At 39.5% G+C, this 20548-nt stretch overlaps 1 protein-coding gene across 1 annotated transcript; it reads right to left on the reverse strand.

Annotated features, from left to right (window-relative positions):
• Positions 1 to 258: 258 nt before the first annotated feature.
• On the reverse strand, positions 259 to 11147 carry LOC129457155 (uncharacterized). Its single transcript, XM_055229412.1, has 7 exons — positions 11135 to 11147; positions 10645 to 10745; positions 9133 to 9302; positions 2264 to 2346; positions 1673 to 1957; positions 1000 to 1052; positions 259 to 549 (listed from the first exon to the last, which is right to left on the reverse strand). Exons 1-7 carry the CDS (start codon positions 11145 to 11147, stop codon positions 376 to 378), a joined length of 879 nt encoding a protein of 292 aa, XP_055085387.1. The 3' UTR covers positions 259 to 375.
• Positions 11148 to 20548: the final 9401 nt, after the last annotated feature.

The following is a 20548-nucleotide window of genomic DNA, read 5'->3' on the forward strand; positions in this document are numbered from 1 at the left end:
TGACTCAATTACATCTGTGCTAGACTTTGTATTGATGGGTAAGTCGCATGGGGGTTTTCCTACATTATAGATACAGGAGGGTTAATTTAAGTTCAGACAGCAAGCGTCGACACTGGGGGGGGCTTCTTTGCAAGTAAAGACAAGATTCCTGTCTGAATAAATGTCTCGTTAAATAGTTGTACCTTGTTTAGCTCTAGACCATGTTACTGCCCAACTCTTAGTAAACTTCCAAACACAACAAACGCAGCAAAACATTTTAGGTTAAGATTTTATTTGAGAAAAGTACACAGTACTTATGCAACACATCTTTGAAACAAAACTGCTGCAGTGTGTCAAAGACCTTTTGGGGTCTCTGGACAGTCAGTGCCTCCATTCTCACCGAAGGGTTCTTCTGAAGGGCATAGCACGTCTTCGCCTTCTGCTCCCCTTTTCACTGGATGTGTGGTTGCCACTTGGCTCGCTGCCGGCGTCGAGCTGCGTCGCATTCACGGGGCTGCCGGCGTCGAGCTGCGTCGCATTCACGGCATCATTTTGAGTGACTGAAGTGGTCTGTAAACAGAAAGGCAGTTTTAAAACCCTAGGTAGAATTGTTACATCTGCTTGTAGTTTACCACCATGCGTTAGACTGGTCAACACACCCATTTTATTTTCTCATATAGAAACCGCTACAGACACCGTCTACGTTGCTGCAGTCTGATAGTATGCCTGACAGAAATGCTAGATACCAGTTTTGATTTTATACCTAGGGCAATTCCTCCACTGCCATGTGGTCTTGCACAAGACCAACTGAATTCAATGAAGCAACTTTTATAATGCAGTTGTAATTTGTGACAGCAACCTGGCATGACTTTGTGCACCGGTCCTGATATTTGATCATAACATTACAAGATTTGACTTTTCAAATCAGCCCCATTTGTGATTTTTATTCTGTACAGTCATTTTGTCAAATCAGTTGGCATCCAGACTATAGCTCTGCCCTTCTATGAAAAAAGAACCCACCTCATTACGTGCGCTCCCTGTAGCGTCATTGGACAGGACGGGGACCACTTCCACTGAAATGACATTTTGGCAGAGCCAATGTTAACATTAAACAACTTGGGTTAGACTTTCCAGTTCACACAATTCTAGTTAAGATTTTGCAAAAGAAACTGACCTTTTGTGAAATTTCATTTTACTCATTTGCCTCCCATGTGACATGTGTAGAAATGATTCCAAAACTTACTGGGCAACCAGAATTTGTTACACAATAGCCATGAGCAGACTGGGGGATCCTGTTTCAGAACTCAGCGCTACTTCCTGTATTTTTGTACCTTCACAAGACATCTATTCCACCACTTACGAATTTAGTCAAAATTTATTCAAATGCAGCAAAAGTAATGAAAGTCAAGTTACTTAAAAAGGCTAACCTACACCATGTCAATTTTCTGGTAGAGACCGCTACCCGCTCGAGTCCAAAGATGCTAAGGTTTGCCTAGAAACATTCCACAGTATGGCATTCAAGTTATCAATCTCCATGGAGACAAGCAAATGACACAACAGGTAGGCATGTTTTTCCAGGCATAAGTGGTTTCAATAAAATGGGCATACTAGACAGATCATTTTAATGCCATACTGTGAAATAACACCTCCATGCAAGAGTTAAATATAAAACGTGTGCGTTGCGTTGACTTACCCTCTTCGGCATCTACGTTGGCATCTACGTTGGCATCTACGTTGGCATCTACGTTGGCATCTACGTTGGCATCTACGTTGGCATCTACGTTGGCATCTACGTTGGCATCTACGTTGGCATCTACGTTGGCATCTACGTTGGCATCTACGTTGGCATCTACGTTGGCATCTACGTTGGCATCTACGTTGGCATCTACGTTGGCATCTACTTTAGAGACCACGTCTGCGTCTTCTTTGTCGACCACTGACTGGAGCAGTTTAACTACATTCTCCAGATCAGATGATTCTAGGACATTACAAATAACTTTACCATGCTGAGACATGAACATTTTCTAAAATAAAACATCAATATTGCAGTACCTACACGTTCATGAAATAAATTAATTTAACAGTTTCTAGGATATAATCAAATGTTAAATTAAAGTTATTTACCAGTGGCTGTCCCAAAAACAAGCAGAAAGCAGCACAAAATCCAAACAGCTCCCATTTCGATGGTGTCAGAGAGAAAAGTCCAGTCAGAAGTGGCACGTGAGGCACAAATCAGGTAGGCTGGCTTTAAGTACCACAGCTGCCCTCCATGACTGTAATGAGCCTTTAAAGGACAGGTGCAGCAGGGGCTTCTGATTGGTTGAGAAAGACAGAGACCACACCCACGAGTGGGGTAAGCTGGCAAACCTGAGAACACCATCCCAACTGTGAAATACGGGGGTGGCAGCGTCATGTTGTGGGGTTGTTTTGCTGCAGGAGGGACTGGTGCACTTCATGAAATAGATGGCACCATGAGGAAAGATCATTATGTAAAAATATTGAAGCAACATCTCAAGACATCAGTCAGAAAGTTAAAGCTTGGGTGAAAATGGGTCTTACAAATGGACAATGACCCGAAGCATACTCCCAAACTGTTTACAAAGTGGCTTAAGGATAACTAGGTCAGTGTTTTGGAGTGGTCATCACAAAGCCCTCACCTTAATCCTGAAAAGGCATGTGTGAGCGTGTCGGCCGACAAACTTGGTTCAGTTACAACAGGAGGAAGGAGGAATGGGCCAAAATTCCTGCCAAACTATTGAAAGAAGCTTGTGAAAGATGTCAAAAAATCATACTGTTGAAAGGCAATTTAACCAAATACTAATGAAATGTATGTAAACTTCTGACTTTGATGAAAGTATCTGTCTTTGTGTCTTTTCATATAGTGTATGTAAACTTTTGGTTTCAGCTGTAGTGGAAATGGCCTGTCTCATCACTGAATGAAACAACAGCAGAGTGGGGCTCAGTGATGCTTGCCTATTGTGTGTCCAGACTTCATCTGGCTTCACCTGACAGAGGACAGAGACGTCTTGGTAGAGGGACATTTTCTTCCGAGGGCTACTCTCTTCAAACTGATTTGATACCAGATCCGATGACTCTATCTGTTGAGCCCCACTGAGACTTTTGTTTGAGCTTTCTATTATTATATTTAACAGCTGGATGTGTTTAAATTGCTCCTCGGGGACAAATAAAGTGATATTGAATGATTGATTAATAACAGGTGGTTTCATTGCTCAGAAGTGCCTTGATAAACATCTTACTGTAAGTGGGGTCGCCTACTCAAAGATCTGAGCTGTCACTTGGCCTTGGCTTGTGGAGTCTCCTGCTTGTCCCCATGGTGATAAGTTCAATGCCATACTGAGACCAATGAGTTGGATATGCAGAGGTGCTATTTCTCAGAAAACTCTTACTGACAAACTAATCACACAGCAGAACTTGTGATTACAGTTACACAGTTTTCCTTTCCTTTAACTTATTCAGGTCTATTTTCAGTCAATTCTATATTTTTAGTCTTCGACTCATTTTTTATTATTTTTTTATTTATTTATTTAACATTTATTTAACCGGGAAGGTCCCACTGAGATTAAAAACCTCTTTTTCAAGGGAGTCCTGGCCAAGCGGCAGCAGCAAATAAAAAATACAGTTACATACATTTAGAACAGAGACATACATATTCATTGAATTCACAATATTACAGTCCTTTGTTCCACCATTTTCACACATGAATCAAACAGGAATAAGAATCGAAGCAGGAAGTAGAGTGTAGACAGAGGAGCTGTGGACAAATCCAGTTTTGATAAAGCTGTTCTTTAAAACAAGTCTACACAGTGCAGTGACTGGTGGCGCTCTCTCATCTGGTTCATCTTTATCCAGCCTATGGCATTTAAACTTATTTTAATGAAACCAAAGGTATTTTAACATGTGTTGGGGTGGGGGGTGGGAGTGTGCGTTGGGGTGGGGGGTTCTCTGGTTGTGTTTATTGATGTGTTGGGGTTGGGTTGTTTGGCTGTGGGGTGGTTGGGTGGGTTTGGTGAGTGGGACTGATTTTAATGCACTGTAAAGCACTTTGTGATACATTTTTCTTGTATGAAAAGCGCTTTATAAATAAAGTTTGTTGTTGTTGTGTTTGCCATTTAAATCAATTTACTATGACCAGTATTTTCATAGCTATTAACCAGCTGGATAATCAAATCAAGCCTTTTTTCCCTTTGCCATCATGATGACTTTTCCCTCTAGATTATGCCCTACATAGGATGACATGGACATCAATATCATAAAAAACAGAAAATATAGTAATAATCAATAATTATGGATATATTCATATTTACAAAAAATAAATAAAATAAAATCCACATTACCTGAGTTAGGGGGTATTTGAAGTTAAAGACAAACCTTAGGGCGTACTCAAGAGAGACAAAGTTGAGATCTAAAATCAGATCAGACCTAAAAGCACTGCACCATTCGTACTGTACAGCGGAAAGGAGGATGAGATTAAACTGTGATGGAAACCATATACCCCCAATTGAGATATACTGCTTTATATTAAAATTTCAAAAAGAATAGCTCCACTGTTAAGCTGGTCTGTAGCTGCCATCAGAGGCAACTCTCATATATTGAAGTTCAAGATTTTTGTAATAAGCACAGTAAAATATTAGGTAGAAATGGTCATAAATAAGTCATATTTTCCATAGATTCATGTTCATTTATTTCACATTTATTTTTATTATAACATAAGAAAAGGGAAAACCTTTTTATTTGTTCTACTTGCAAATCGTCATGTTGTTTCTAAGGGGATTCTTAACGGGTGCACGAGGAGCTGTGCTCTGGCATCAATTTTATTTACTTTTGTAAAGCCTAAAATCACAGCAGCAGTTCCCTCTTAGGCCTGAACAAGATCATTAATTTAACCAATGAAACAGACATTGGTCAATAATAGATAAGCAGATTAATCAACAGAAAACAAGCCAATGGATAACTGTACCAGAACATCCCCTGTGCTTAGACCCTCCTTCTCGACAAGGAAAAACTCAAAAAAACCAAGTGAAAAGACGAAGACACAGAGAAGGAGAGATCCACACCCATGGAGGGGCAGGCTGCTGATGTGTCCAGAACTAATGTGCATCCATTTGCAGATAGAGTGAGTTCAAGTTTGTAGGCCAGGGGAGGATCCGGGTCCACAGAACAGGATCAGGGTATAGGAGGCGCATCTAGAGTCCAGTCATCACCAGCCGGTCAGCAACTGAAACAGTTGCACTCTCCAGAGGTGACTGGGACAGGGAACAATGTGAATAGCAGTGAACGAACTACAGGTGAACTGACTAGTGAATGTTGGTGACAGGGAACGTGGGAGGAAATAGAGGATAGTGCTCAGATTACCCCTGGCAGAGATACTCCTAAGGCAGCTAAGCTGAAACGGTGGGGTTTATTTCTACTCCTAATGGGCCCAGCCAGAAGCTAATTCAAAAAGGAATGTTTTAAGCCTGCTCTTAAATGTAGAGACTGTGGGGCCGGGAGCTTGGTAGGAGCTTGGTAACTGAAAAGTCTCCCTCCTGCTGTGCTTTTAGACACGCTTGGAACTACCATTAGTCCAGCGTTTTGAGAACGAAATGCTCTATTTGGATGATATGGTACTATAGCATCTTGCAGATACACGCACTTTTTAAAGAAGAGAACTGTAAATTTTATTCTAAACTCGACAGGAAGTGACTGAAGGGACTCCAGAGTTTTTAGGGCATGCGGTAGCTAGTAGGGTATTACAGTAATCTAGCCTTGATGTAACAAATGCATCATTGAGTTTTTCAGCCTCACTTTTAGACAAGATTTTTCTCATTTTGGCTATATTACGCAGGTGGAAAAAAGCAGTTTTACATGCTCAGTTTATGTGTTGTGAATTAGAGTTCTTGGTCAAATAAGTCTCCAAGGTTCCTTACAGTAGAGCTGGAGGCTGACATTGTCCAGTGTGATTATCTGGTCAGATCGAGAGCACTGGTCAACACTAAATTTATTGTCCAAGATTTTTTTGCTGATTTAGGGTAATTTTGATGTGCTGAATCCAAAAATCACATTGGTATTGCTCAATCAGGTCAACTTTCTGAACTAAGCTACATATTTGTTTTTTAACGACATATGATGCAAAATTCTGCTATAGTTCTCGCTATAAATGAATTCTGAAGATTTTGCATGTGCCAGCTTATGGCTAATTGGGTTTTTTTTTTTGTTTTTTTTGTTTTGTTTTATATTACAAGTGAATGAAATTGCTTCGACTAGAAGATCTTGCAAAAATAAGCCTGGCATATTCTGCTACATCTGCGGTGAATACACCAATGTTCCTAACAGGAATCAAGTCACAAGTTTCATAAAGCGTGCTTACCATGCTTATTTTGGTATTAAACTTGGTGACCAAGATGAAGCTTGGGCGCCACACATGGCATGCAAGTCATGCACCGAGTATCTGCGTCAGTGAACTAAAGGCAAGAAGAGTTGTCTAAAGTTTGGAATTCCCATGGTTTGGAGGGAGCCGACATCAATAGCTACTTCTGGGCTATTCATGTGACTGGGATCAACAGAAAGAACCGAAGCAGCCTCAAGTATCCTGACTGTGAATCAGCACGTCGTCCTGTAGCTCACTGTGATGAAATTCCAGTACCTGTCTTTGTAGAAGTTCCTGACATCAGTGACAAAGATTCCTCCAGTGTGGTTTTAATGATGATGCTCCACATCCTTTTTCCCAAAAGGAGATAAATGTTCAGGTTTCCTGAGAATCTGGGATCACTGAGTGATGAGCAGGTGGAGAGATTCCATCAGGACATAAAAGAGATGGAGACCAGGTATCAGGGACGCTGGGATGCAGTCATGATGGCTGATTACTGTTGGACTCTGAAGAGAGACATCCCTGCTGCTGAGCATTCAAGGGGTTCATAGAAACTGAAGTTCATGTCCTGAATTTTGCACAATGATAACGTAACGTTCCAATTTACATGTACTTACCTTTATCAATTAACACAACATAACATTTAATTAATACATTGTTAGAAAACTATTTTTTATCTCCTAAAACATTTTTGGATGAGAAATAAAGAAAATCAACTGATAATGTCACAAAATTGTAATCAATTTGGACAGAAGAACGGATTTTTCTAAATCAAATTAGCATAAAAACCTGACCTGATTGAGAAAAATTGATATCATTTTTGGATTCTGCAGTGCAAAATGGTCCTAATTCAGTTGAAAAAACACAGACAACTGTTGTGGAATTTCTAATGGTCAAGAAGTCTTAAAGATATAAAAATCAACAGAGAAGTCGTCTTAAATCAAAGGTCTGGTTTATTGAATCAATTGTGCACATTTGTCAATGAGCTGTGTCCCTAACGGTGTTGTCTCGCCCTCAGCTAACAAATGTAAACAATACAGAGTATTTATACCACCAAAACAATCTTGCCAGTTTGGTCTAATCGAAGTGGCTGAAGGCCGCTAGACACACAGAAAAGACATAACAAACATAACATACATAACAGATAGTATTATGAAGGTTAGGTCAAAATGATCCATAATAATACAAAAAGATTTATGCTAAAGAAAGCCATAACACAACTTTCAAAAATGTTTTTTTTTTGTAACCCAGTAGTCTTACAGGCCTTTGTGGCCTAGAACAATGATGTTTTTTTGGGGTTAAGCAGCAGATAATTAAGTGTCATCCAGGATTTTATGTCCTTCACACAGGCACGAAGTTTGAACATGGCGAGGAGCTCTGATTTACATTAACAAACTGATACCTATCAAAAAAAAAAAAAAAAAAAAAAAAGGATTTTAGGATCACATTATTTTGATGTAGGCGGCACATATTTACCTACTGAAAATAAAACACATCTACTTGGTTTAGACTAGTATAAACACTTGAGGGCCATTTAGTTTCCAAAAATAAAAAACATTCCATTCCTTATTTTCAGTATAAATGTATGGGCTCTTGGGAGCCCTCTGGTGGCCTCCGGGCCCTAAGCAGCTGCTTAGTCTGCGTATAGACTGGGCCGGTCATGTATCCAGTGATTCCACCAAAGACCTGCCATACTGCAAAGCTTCTGATCGACCACTACCATTGACAAGTTCAACATTAAGGGGTGTGGCATATACAAAATGAAATGGTATATGGATACTAGGATGCAGTATCATCCATCATCTACAATTGTGTTAAATGCAGGGAATTCAGATATCTTTGAGGAAGAAATGAGATTCTAGAAGCAGTAAAAAGCCTGAGACAACTAGGCTGCAAGTTTGTGATGAATCCTCCCCCTCTGCCAGTCATCTTGAAGCAGATTGGATTTGACTATGGCGCATTTAATTGGTTCCAAAATACTTTCAAACAGAACCCAGGCAGTAGCAGCCACTGTGTTTAAATGAGCTTTTCAAACGTTAAGTAAAGGAGTGCCCCAAGGCTCAAGTTTGGGCCCCCTGCTTTTTTACCATTTTTATTAATTCCATTGGATACAATTTAAGGGAACACCTCATACATTTATATGGAGATGACATTTTGTATTCAAATGCTCCCTCTGCTGATGAGGCACTGTTAAAACCAAATCAAGGCATATTTTGTTAGAACACAGAAAAAGGGAGAACCCCCCCCAAAATAGTGATGCTTCCAAGGGGAATCTTTTCCAGTGCACTACCTAATTGAGACACACGGAGCTGTGCTCTGGCATCAGAAAAGTCCAAATGGATTCGAGTTTTTCAAGATGTCATAACTTTTCCCCTTTTAGTCAATGTGGCCATTGAAGTAGTCATTTTATCATGTCAATTACTTCTGTGCTAGACTTTGTATTGATGGGTAAGTCGCATGGGGTTTTCCTACATTAGATACAGGAGGGTTAATTTAAGTTCAGACAGCAAGCGTCGACATTGGGGGGGGCTTCTTTGCAAGTAAAGACAAGATTCCTGTCTGAATAAATGTCTCGTTAAATAGTTGTACCTTGTTTAGCTCTAGACCATGTTACTGCCCAACTCTTAGTAAACTTCCAAACACAACAAACGCAGCAAAACATTTTAGGTTAAGATTTTATTTGAGAAAAGTACACAGTACTTATGCAACACATCTTTGAAACAAAACTGCTGCAGTGCGTCAAAGACCTTTTGGGGTCTCTGGACAGTCAGTGCCTCCATTCTCACCGAAGGGTTCTTCTGAAGGGCATAGCACGTCTTCGCCTTCTGCTCCCCTTTTCACTGGATGTGTGGTTGCCACTTGGCTCGCTGCCGGCGTCGAGCTGCGTCGCATTCACGGGGCTGCCGGCGTCGAGCTGCGTCGCATTCACGGCATCATTTTGAGTGACTGAAGTGGTCTGTAAACAGAAAGGCAGTTTTAAAACCCTAGGTAGAATTGTTACATCTGCTTGTAGTTTACCACCATGCGTTAGACTGGTCAACACACCCATTTTATTTTCTCATATAGAAACCGCTACAGACACCGTCTACGTTGCTGCAGTCTGATAGTATGCCTGACAGAAATGCTAGATACCAGTTTTGATTTTATACCTAGGGCAATTCCTCCACTGCCATGTGGTCTTGCACAAGACCAACTGAATTCAATGAAGCAACTTTTATAATGCAGTTGTAATTTGTGACAGCAACCTGGCATGACTTTGTGCACCGGTCCTGATATTTGATCATAACATTACAAGATTTGACTTTTCAAATCAGCCCCATTTGTGATTTTTATTCTGTACAGTCATTTTGTCAAATCAGGTGCAAATTAGTTGGCATCCAGACTATAGCTCTGCCCTTCTATGAAAAAAGAACCCACCTCATTACGTGCGCTCCCTGTAGCGTCATTGGACAGGACGGGGACCACTTCCACTGAAATGACATTTTGGCAGAGCCAATGTTAACATTAAACAACTTGGGTTAGACTTTCCAGTTCACACAATTCTAGTTAAGATTTTGCAAAAGAAACTGACCTTTTGTGAAATTTCATTTTACTCATTTGCCTCCCATGTGACATGTGTAGAAATGATTCCAAAACTTACTGGGCAACCAGAATTTGTTACACAATAGCCATGAGCAGACTGGGGGATCCTGTTTCAGAACTCAGCGCTACTTCCTGTATTTTTGTACCTTCACAAGACATCTATTCCACCACTTACGAATTTAGTCAAAATTTATTCAAATGCAGCAAAAGTAATGAAAGTCAAGTTACTTAAAAAGGCTAACCTACACCATGTCAATTTTCTGGTAGAGACCGCTACCCGCTCGAGTCCAAAGATGCTAAGGTTTGCCTAGAAACATTCCACAGTATGGCATTCAAGTTATCAATCTCCATGGAGACAAGCAAATGACACAACAGGTAGGCATGTTTTTCCAGGCATAAGTGGTTTCAATAAAATGGGCATACTAGACAGATCATTTTAATGCCATACTGTGAAATAACACCTCCATGCAAGAGTTAAATATAAAACGTGTGCGTTGCGTTGGCTTACCCTCTTCGGCATCTACGTTGGCATCTACGTTGGCATCTACGTTGGCATCTACGTTGGCATCTACGTTGGCATCTACGTTGGCATCTACGTTGGCATCTACGTTGGCATCTACGTTGGCATCTACGTTGGCATCTACGTTGGCATCTACGTTGGCATCTACGTTGGCATCTACGTTGGCATCTACGTTGGCATCTACGTTGGCATCTACGTTGGCATCTACGTTGGCATCTACTTTAGAGACCACGTCTGCGTCTTCTTTGTCGACCACTGACTGGAGCAGTTTAACTACATTGTCCAGATCAGATGATTCTAGGACATTACAAATAACTTTACCATGCTGAGACATGAACATTTTCTAAAATAAAACATCAATATTGCAGTACCTTCACGTTCATGAAATAAATTAATTTAACAGTTTCTAGGATACAATCAAATGTTAAATTAAAGTTATTTACCAGTGGCTGTCCCAAAAACAAGCAGAAAGCAGCACAAAATCCAAACAGCTCCCATTTCAATGGTGTCAGAGAGAAAAGTCCAGTCAGAAGTGGCACGTGAGGCACAAATCAGGTAGGCTGGCTTTAAGTACCACAGCTGCCCTCCATGACTGTAATGAGCCTTTAAAGGACAGGTGCAGCAGGGGCTTCTGATTGGTTGAGAAAGACAGAGACCACACCCACGAGTGGGGTAAGCTGGCAAACCTGAGAACACCATCCCAACTGTGAAATACGGGGGTGGCAGCGTCATGTTGTGGGGTTGTTTTGCTGCAGGAGGGACTGGTGCACTTCATGAAATAGATGGCACCATGAGGAAAGATCATTATATAAAAATATTGAAGCAACATCTCAAGACATCAGTCAGAAAGTTAAAGCTTGGGTGAAAATGGGTCTTACAAATGGACAATGACCCGAAGCATACTCCCAAACTGTTTACAACGTGGCTTAAGGATAACTAGGTCAGTGTTTTGGAGTGGTCATCACAAAGCCCTCACCTTAATCCTGAAAAGGCATGTGTGAGCGTGTCGGCCGACAAACTTGGTTCAGTTACAACAGGAGGAAGGAGGAATGGGCCAAAATTCCTGCCAAACTATTGAAAGAAGCTTGTGAAAGATGTCAAAAAATCATACTGTTGAAAGGCAATTTAACCAAATACTAATGAAATGTATGTAAACTTCTGACTTTGATGAAAGTATCTGTCTTTGTGTCTTTTCATATAGTGTATGTAAACTTTTGGTTTCAGCTGTAGTGGAAATGGCCTGTCTCATCACTGAATGAAACAACAGCAGAGTGGGGCTCAGTGATGCTTGCCTATTGTGTGTCCAGACTTCATCTGGCTTCACCTGACAGAGGACAGAGACGTCTTGGTAGAGGGACATTTTCTTCCGAGGGCTACTCTCTTCAAACTGATTTGATACCAGATCCGATGACTCTATCTGTTGAGCCCCACTGAGACTTTTGTTTGAGCTTTCTATTATTATATTTAACAGCTGGATGTGTTTAAATTGCTCCTCGGGGACAAATAAAGTGATATTGAATGATTGATTAATAACAGGTGGTTTCATTGCTCAGAAGTGCCTTGATAAACATCTTACTGTAAGTGGGGTCGCCTACTCAAAGATCTGAGCTGTCACTTGGCCTTGGCTTGTGGAGTCTCCTGCTTGTCCCCATGGTGATAAGTTCAATGCCATACTGAGACCAATGAGTTGGATATGCAGAGGTGCTATTTCTCAGAAAACTCTTACTGACAAACTAATCACACAGCAGAACTTGTGATTACAGTTACACAGTTTTCCTTTCCTTTAACTTATTCAGGTCTATTTTCAGTCAATTCTATATTTTTAGTCTTCGACTCATTTTTTATTATTTTTTTATTTATTTATTTAACATTTATTTAACCGGGAAGGTCCCACTGAGATTAAAAACCTCTTTTTCAAGGGAGTCCTGGCCAAGCGGCAGCAGCAAATAAAAAATACAGTTACATACATTTAGAACAGAGACATACATATTCATTGAATTCACAATATTACAGTCCTTTGTTCCACCATTTTCACACATGAATCAAACAGGAATAAGAATCGAAGCAGGAAGTAGAGTGTAGACAGAGGAGCTGTGGACAAATCCAGTTTTGATAAAGCTGTTCTTTAAAACAAGTCTACACAGTGCAGTGACTGGTGGCGCTCTCTCATCTGGTTCATCTTTATCCAGCCTATGGCATTTAAACTTATTTTAATGAAACCAAAGGTATTTTAACATGTGTTGGGGTGGGGGGTGGGAGTGTGCGTTGGGGTGGGGGGTTCTCTGGTTGTGTTTATTGATGTGTTGGGGTTGGGTTGTTTGGCTGTGGGGTGGTTGGGTGGGTTTGGTGAGTGGGACTGATTTTAATGCACTGTAAAGCACTTTGTGATACATTTTTCTTGTATGAAAAGCGCTTTATAAATAAAGTTTGTTGTTGTTGTGTTTGCCATTTAAATCAATTTACTATGACCAGTATTTTCATAGCTATTAACCAGCTGGATAATCAAATCAAGCCTTTTTTCCCTTTGCCATCATGATGACTTTTCCCTCTAGATTATGCCCTACATAGGATGACATGGACATCAATATCATAAAAAACAGAAAATATAGTAATAATCAATAATTATGGATATATTCATATTTACAAAAAATAAATAAAATAAAATCTACATTACCTGAGTTAGGGGGTATTTGAAGTTAAAGACAAACCTTAGGGCGTACTCAAGAGAGACAAAGTTGAGATCTAAAATCAGATCAGACCTAAAAGCACTGCACCATTCGTACTGTACAGCGGAAAGGAGGATGAGATTAAACTGTGATGGAAACCATATACCCCCAATTGAGATATACTGCTTTATATTAAAATTTCAAAAAGAATAGCTCCACTGTTAAGCTGGTCTGTAGCTGCCATCAGAGGCAACTCTCATATATTGAAGTTCAAGATTTTTGTAATAAGCACAGTAAAATATTAGGTAGAAATGGTCATAAATAAGTCATATTTTCCATAGATTCATGTTCATTTATTTCACATTTATTTTTATTATAACATAAGAAAAGGGAAAACCTTTTTATTTGTTCTACTTGCAAATCGTCATGTTGTTTCTAAGGGGATTCTTAACGGGTGCACGAGGAGCTGTGCTCTGGCATCAATTTTATTTACTTTTGTAAAGCCTAAAATCACAGCAGCAGTTCCCTCTTAGGCCTGAACAAGATCATTAATTTAACCAATGAAACAGACATTGGTCAATAATAGATAAGCAGATTAATCAACAGAAAACAAGCCAATGGATAACTGTACCAGAACATCCCCTGTGCTTAGACCCTCCTTCTCGACAAGGAAAAACTCAAAAAAACCAAGTGAAAAGACGAAGACACAGAGAAGGAGAGATCCACACCCATGGAGGGGCAGGCTGCTGATGTGTCCAGAACTAATGTGCATCCATTTGCAGATAGAGTGAGTTCAAGTTTGTAGGCCAGGGGAGGATCCGGGTCCACAGAACAGGATCAGGGTATAGGAGGCGCATCTAGAGTCCAGTCATCACCAGCCGGTCAGCAACTGAAACAGTTGCACTCTCCAGAGGTGACTGGGACAGGGAACAATGTGAATAGCAGTGAACGAACTACAGGTGAACTGACTAGTGAATGTTGGTGACAGGGAACGTGGGAGGAAATAGAGGATAGTGCTCAGATTACCCCTGGCAGAGATACTCCTAAGGCAGCTAAGCTGAAACGGTGGGGTTTATTTCTACTCCTAATGGGCCCAGCCAGAAGCTAATTCAAAAAGGAATGTTTTAAGCCTGCTCTTAAATGTAGAGACTGTGGGGCCGGGAGCTTGGTAGGAGCTTGGTAACTGAAAAGTCTCCCTCCTGCTGTGCTTTTAGACACGCTTGGAACTACCATTAGTCCAGCGTTTTGAGAACGAAATGCTCTGTTTGGATGATATGACTGAAGGGACTCCAGAGTTTTTAGGGCATGCGGTAGCTAGTAGGGTATTACAGTAATCTAGCCTTAATGTAACAAATGCATCATTGAGATTTTCAGCGTTACTTTTAGACAAGATTTTTCTCATTTTGGCTATATTACGCAGGTGGAAAAAAGCAGTTTTACATGCTCAGTTTATATGTGTTGTGAATTAGAGTTCTTGGTCAAATAAGTCTCCAAGGTTCCTTACAGTAGAGCTGGAGGCTGACATTGTCCAGTGTGATTATCTGGTCAGATCGAGAGCACTGGTCAACACTAAATTTATTGTCCAAGATTTTTTTTGCTGATTTAGGGTAATTTTGATGTGCTGAATCCAAAAATCACATTGGTTTTGCTCAATAAGGTCAACTTTCTGAACTAAGCTACATATTTGGTTTTTAACGATTTTGTTTACATGTATGAGTATTTTCACGTCATATGATGCAAAATTCTGTTATAGTTCTTGCTATAAACGAATTCTGAAGATTTTGCATGTGCCAGCTTATGGCTAATTGTTTTGTTTGTTTTTTTGTTTTTTTTTTATATTACAAGTGAATGAAATTGCTTCGACTAGAAGATCTTGCAAAAATAAGCCAGACATATTCTGCTACATCTGCGGTGAATACACCAATGTTCCTAACAGAAATCAAGTCACAAGTTTCATAAAGCGTGCTTACCATGCTTATTTTGGTATTAAACTTGGTGACCAAGATGAAGCTTGGGCGCCACACATGGCATGCAAGTCATGCACCGAGTATCTGCGTCAGTGGACTAAAGGCAAGAAGAGTTGTCTAAAGTTTGGAATTCCCATGGTTTGGAGGGAGCCGACATCAATAGCTACTTCTGGGCTATTCATGTGACTGGGATCAACAGAAAGAACCAAAGCAGCCTCAAGTATCCTGACTGTGAATCAGCACGTCGTCCTGTAGCTCACTGTGATGAAATTCCAGTACCTGTCTTTGGAGAAGTTCCTGACATCAGTGACAAAGATTCCTCCAGTGTGGTTTTAATGATGATGCTCCACATCCTTTTTACCAAAAGGAGCTAAATGTTCAGGTTTCCTGAGAATCTGGGATCACTGAGTGATGAGCAGGTGGAGAGATTCCATCAGGACATAAAAGAGATGGAGACCAGGTATCAGGGACGCTGGGATGCAGTCATGATGGCTGATTACTGTTGGACTCTGAAGAGAGACATCCCTGCTGCTGAGCATTCAAGGGGTTCATAGAAACTGAAGTTCATGTCCTGAATTTTGCACAATGATAACGTAACGTTCCAATTTACATGTACTTACCTTTATCAATTAACACAACATAACATTTAATTAATACATTCTGTTAGAATACTATTTTTTATCTCCTAAAACATTTTTTGGATGAGAAATATTAAAGAAAATCAACTGATAATGTCACAAAATTGTAATCAATTTAGACAGAAGAACGGATTTTTCTAAATCAAATTAGCATAAAAACCTGACCTGATTGAGAAAAATAGATATCATTTTTGGATTCTGCAGTTGTTCTCAGAAGTTTGAACATGGCGAGGAGCTCTGATTTACATTAACAAACTGATACCTATCAAATAAAAAAAAAAGGATTTTAGGATCACGTTATTATTATTTTTTTTTTTAACTCTTTTTATTACGTTTTTGAACAATTGAACAAAGTAAGTAAAGAAAATAAATAAATACAAAATAAATTAATATACACATATACACGCATACATACACATATATATGTATACATATACATATATACACATACATACATACACATATTTAAATAAATGATAAAGAAAAATAATAATAATAATAATAATTTAAAAATAAATAAATAAATAAATAATAAAAAAAAAATAGAACAGAATAGAACAGAATAGAACAGAATACCTGCACCTGTACATATACATATATGAACACATTTCTACAGTTCTATAGTTCTATACATATAGGAGGACCGTCTTGATACTCATTTGTTATTAAAATAATCAATAAAGGGCTGCCAGATAGCATAAAAGAGTTCTTGTTTGTTTCTCAGTGAAAATTTTATCTTTTCTAGTCCTAAGTGTTGAATTATGTCCCTCAGAAGGTTTTGGTGAGTTGGAGGATTTTTGTTCTTCCAGTTCAATAGAATTAAACGTCGGGCCAACAATGTGACGTAACTCAGGATGTTCTTCTGCTTGCTATTAAGGTTCACATTTGCAGGAGGCACACCAAAAAGTGCAGTGATTGGATCCATTGGAATTGGAGTTTTGAGGATCACAGTTAGGGTCTCAAATATCCTTGTCCAGTAAAGAGTGATATTGGGACATTCCCAGAAAGTGTGGGATAGAGAAGCAGGACCACGCCCACAGCGTTCACAGGAAGGGTCCACACCTGGGAACATCCTCGCAAGTCTCTGTTTGGAGAGGTGCAGTCTGTGCAAAATCTTAAATTGGATCAGTCCATGTCTGCTGCACACTGAGGAAGAGTGGACACGTATCCTGAGCTTCCCACCACTGGTCCTCTGTGATATTTATTGCCAGGTCCGTGCTCCAAGCCTCCTTTAGATGGTCCAAAGTGATCATACAGTCAATTTGCGAGAGGTCTTGATACATTTTTGAAATGGTACCTTTTTTCAGTGGGTCTCGGGGCATAATCCTGTCTGCTATACACTCCTGAGGCTGGCTGGGGAAAGATGGCAGATGGCTCTTGTGAGATCTCGGATTTGCAAATATTTAAAAAAATCCTTATAGTCTATGTTAAATTTTTGTTTTAATTGCTCAAATGTAGCAAATGTTTTGTTAATGAACAGGTCTGCTATAGAATGAATCCCTCTGAGGTACCATTGCATGAATGTCTTATCAGACAGCAATATATATCCCTGGTTTTTTTATCAGAGGTGTTAAAACTGAACAATGGTTTAATTTAAAATATCTTTTGAATTGGGACCAAATCTTTAACGACTGAGATACTACTGGGTTCTGACACTTAAATTTGGAAAGATCTGAGGTATAGTACAACAGTGACCTCAGGGAATTTGGGAAAAAGGCCTGATCCTCCATCTGCCCCAAGCCAGATTTATGGTTTCCGCCCCAAAAGGACATGCATCTAATATTACAAGACCAGTAATACAAACGAAAGTTTGGCAGCCCCATGCCTCCTAGAGGTTTGGGTCATTGTAAAAACTTATTTTTTATTCTTGGGGTCTTATTCCTCCAGATAAATGCTGAGATTAGGGAGTCTATCTTTTTAAAGAACTTTTTGGTTATTATTATCGGAATACATTGGAATAGGAACAAATACTTTATTTATTATGCTTATACGACCAGCCAATGAAATCGGGAGGTTGTTTAGTCTTTTAAGTTGCTGATCCGTTTGTTGGTAGAGACTCTCAAAGTTTTGCTTAAAGAGGCCTGACATTTCTTTTGTAATATTTATCCCCAAATATCGGAAGCTATTTGAGAGCTATTTAGTAAAGGGAAAAGGGGTCAATGAATTCAATTCTTTCGTTTCGGGGCCGACAGGGAATAATATAGATTTTGACATATTGACTTTATATCCTGACACCTTCCCAAAGTTAGACAGCAGGGTTAAGATTGATGGCAGAGAGACTAACGGGTCTGTGACATATAAAAGCAGATCATCTGCGTACAGTGACACTTTGTGTTCTGTTCCTCCTCTCGTAATCCCTCTGTAACCTGCTGCGCTGCACAATGCTATGGCTAAGGGTTCTATCGCCAATGCGAATAATAGGGGTGATAGGGGGCAGCCTTGCCTTGTTGAACGATGGAGCAAAAACGAGTCTGAGCTGATATTATTCGTTAGTATAGATGCTTTTGGCCAGGCATAAAGCAGTTTTATCAAAGAAATGCATCTAGGGCCAAAACCAAACCTCGACAGGGCCGAGAAAAGGAAATCCCACTCGACCCTGTCAAAGGCCTTCTCAGCGTCCAAAGAAAGCACGACCTCCAATTTTTGTTCCCTAGGGCTGTGAGTATAGATAATATTAAACAATCGCCTAATGTTGAAGAATAACTGTCTATCTTTAATAAATCCCGTCTGATCGGGAGACACCACAGACGGGAGGACCATTTCCAAGCGTCTAGCTAAAATTTTTGCTAGTATTTTGTTGTCCACATTTAGAAGGCTAATGGGTCTATACGACCCTGGTTCGATCGGGTCTTTCCCCTCCTTATGAATTAGAGTAATATTTGCGTCATATAGAGTAGGTGGCAGGAAACCTATTGACAAAGCCTCATTGTAAACATTCAATAAAAGAGGAGTAAGTTGTTCCCCAAATGCCTTGTAAAACTCTGCGCTGTACCCATCGGGGCCTGGGCTTTTTGAGTTTTGCATACTATTAATTGCCTGTTTTATTTCCTGACTTGTAATAGGTTCTTCCAGTAATTGTTTGTTATCTAAGCTTATGGTAGGCATGTGAATGTTTTCAAAGAATTTGTCTATTAGATCTGGGTCATTTTTAGATTCTGATGAGTAGAGTTTAGAATAAAACGCTTTAAATGTATCGTTGATTACTCTAGGATCTGTGGTCACCTGTCCTGTATCTGCTCGTATTTCTGTAATTAATCTTGATGCGGCTTCTTCCTTAATTTGTTGGGCCAGCAATCTGCCCATCTTCTCCCCATATTCATAATATTTATGTTTGAATTGTGTCAGTAATTTTGTGGTTTCTGTTGTATAGAGTAAATTTATTTCGGTTTGTAAAGACAATTTCTTGTTATACAGATTTGGTGAAGGAGAGTTGGCATACTCCCTGTCAGCCTCCAAAAGTTCTTGGGTTAGTTTTTTTTTCCTTCTCCCTTCGTTGTTTGTTTTGAAGACTACTTATTGAAATAATCTGGCCTCTTATATAAGCCTTGAATGTCTCCCAAAGTATGGATCTAGCGCTATTTGCTTTTGAATTTCCTCTTTTACTTTGCTATTTGATAGGAGGGTGTTATTAAATCGCCACCCTTTATATGTTAGACTGCTTTCCCTTTCCATCTGTAGAGAAACCGGGCTATGATCAGACAACACTATCGCTTCATAATTGCAGCGTTTGATTTTTGACAAATATGCATAATCAACTAGAAAGAAATCTATTCTAGAATATGAGTGATGGACTGGGGAAAAAAAGAGTATTTTTTTGTATTAGGAGACAAAGCCCGAAATGGATCGTATAGTTTATATTTTCTCATGAACATCTGAACTGTTTTGGCGGATTTAGACATTGAGGATACTTTTTGTGATGATCTATCAATGTTAGGATCTAAAACTAAATTGAAGTCTCCTCCAATGATCAACCGATGGGAGTCCATGTTAGGGAGCACTGAAAAAAAAGAATTTATAAAGCCTTCATCCTCAATATTAGGGGCGTAAACATTGGCTAGCGTGACAGAATTGCTGTACAGTTTTCCTGTGACTATAATATATCGCCCCCGAGGGTCAGATACTACTTTTGAGGCTATAAAGGGGACAGATTTTTTTTATTATTATTGCAGTTCCTCTATTTTTGGCTGTATAGTTCAAGTGAAAGACTTGTCCTATCCATTTCGCTCGCAGTCGTTTATGGTCCTCATCTTTTAGATGAGTTTCTTGTAAAAACCCTATATCCGTTCCTAATTTTTTGAGATGAGATAGAATATTTCCTCGTTTAACTGCTCCATTGAGCCCTTTACAATTCCAAGAAGTAAATGTCACTAGATTTAGTTGTTCTGCCGAACCCATGTTCTCCGTATTAACCATATTTGTACTGATAGTAAATATCTCTTAACATGTTTGTGACATCTTAAAGACGTCCTCTTAGGCATACATACAAAAGGTGCAGGTAAAAACACAACACATTAAAACTTAACAAGAACAACCCCTGTACCCTCTCTGAACTCCCCCAACAACCTAACTTCAAAAAACCTGAACTTGAGTAAGGCTGATAACAAAAAAGGAGACCTGAGTCTTCACACTCAGAGAGGAGTGCGTACATTTGACTTACCATTAAGCTCCTGTAAAAGATATATTTATGTAGTCACTTCCCAGACATTAGATTTTTCTTTTTACGCAAACTATTATTTCCGCCATCTACGTTTAGTAACCAAAGATCTATCCCCTGTATACAAATATATATATTGGCAGATATGTGTACTCCCACCAATTAGTGATGTTAA

The sequence above is a fragment of the Periophthalmus magnuspinnatus genome, chromosome 19, assembly GCF_009829125.3.
Source record: "Periophthalmus magnuspinnatus isolate fPerMag1 chromosome 19, fPerMag1.2.pri, whole genome shotgun sequence".
NCBI lineage: Eukaryota > Metazoa > Chordata > Actinopteri > Gobiiformes > Gobiidae > Periophthalmus > Periophthalmus magnuspinnatus.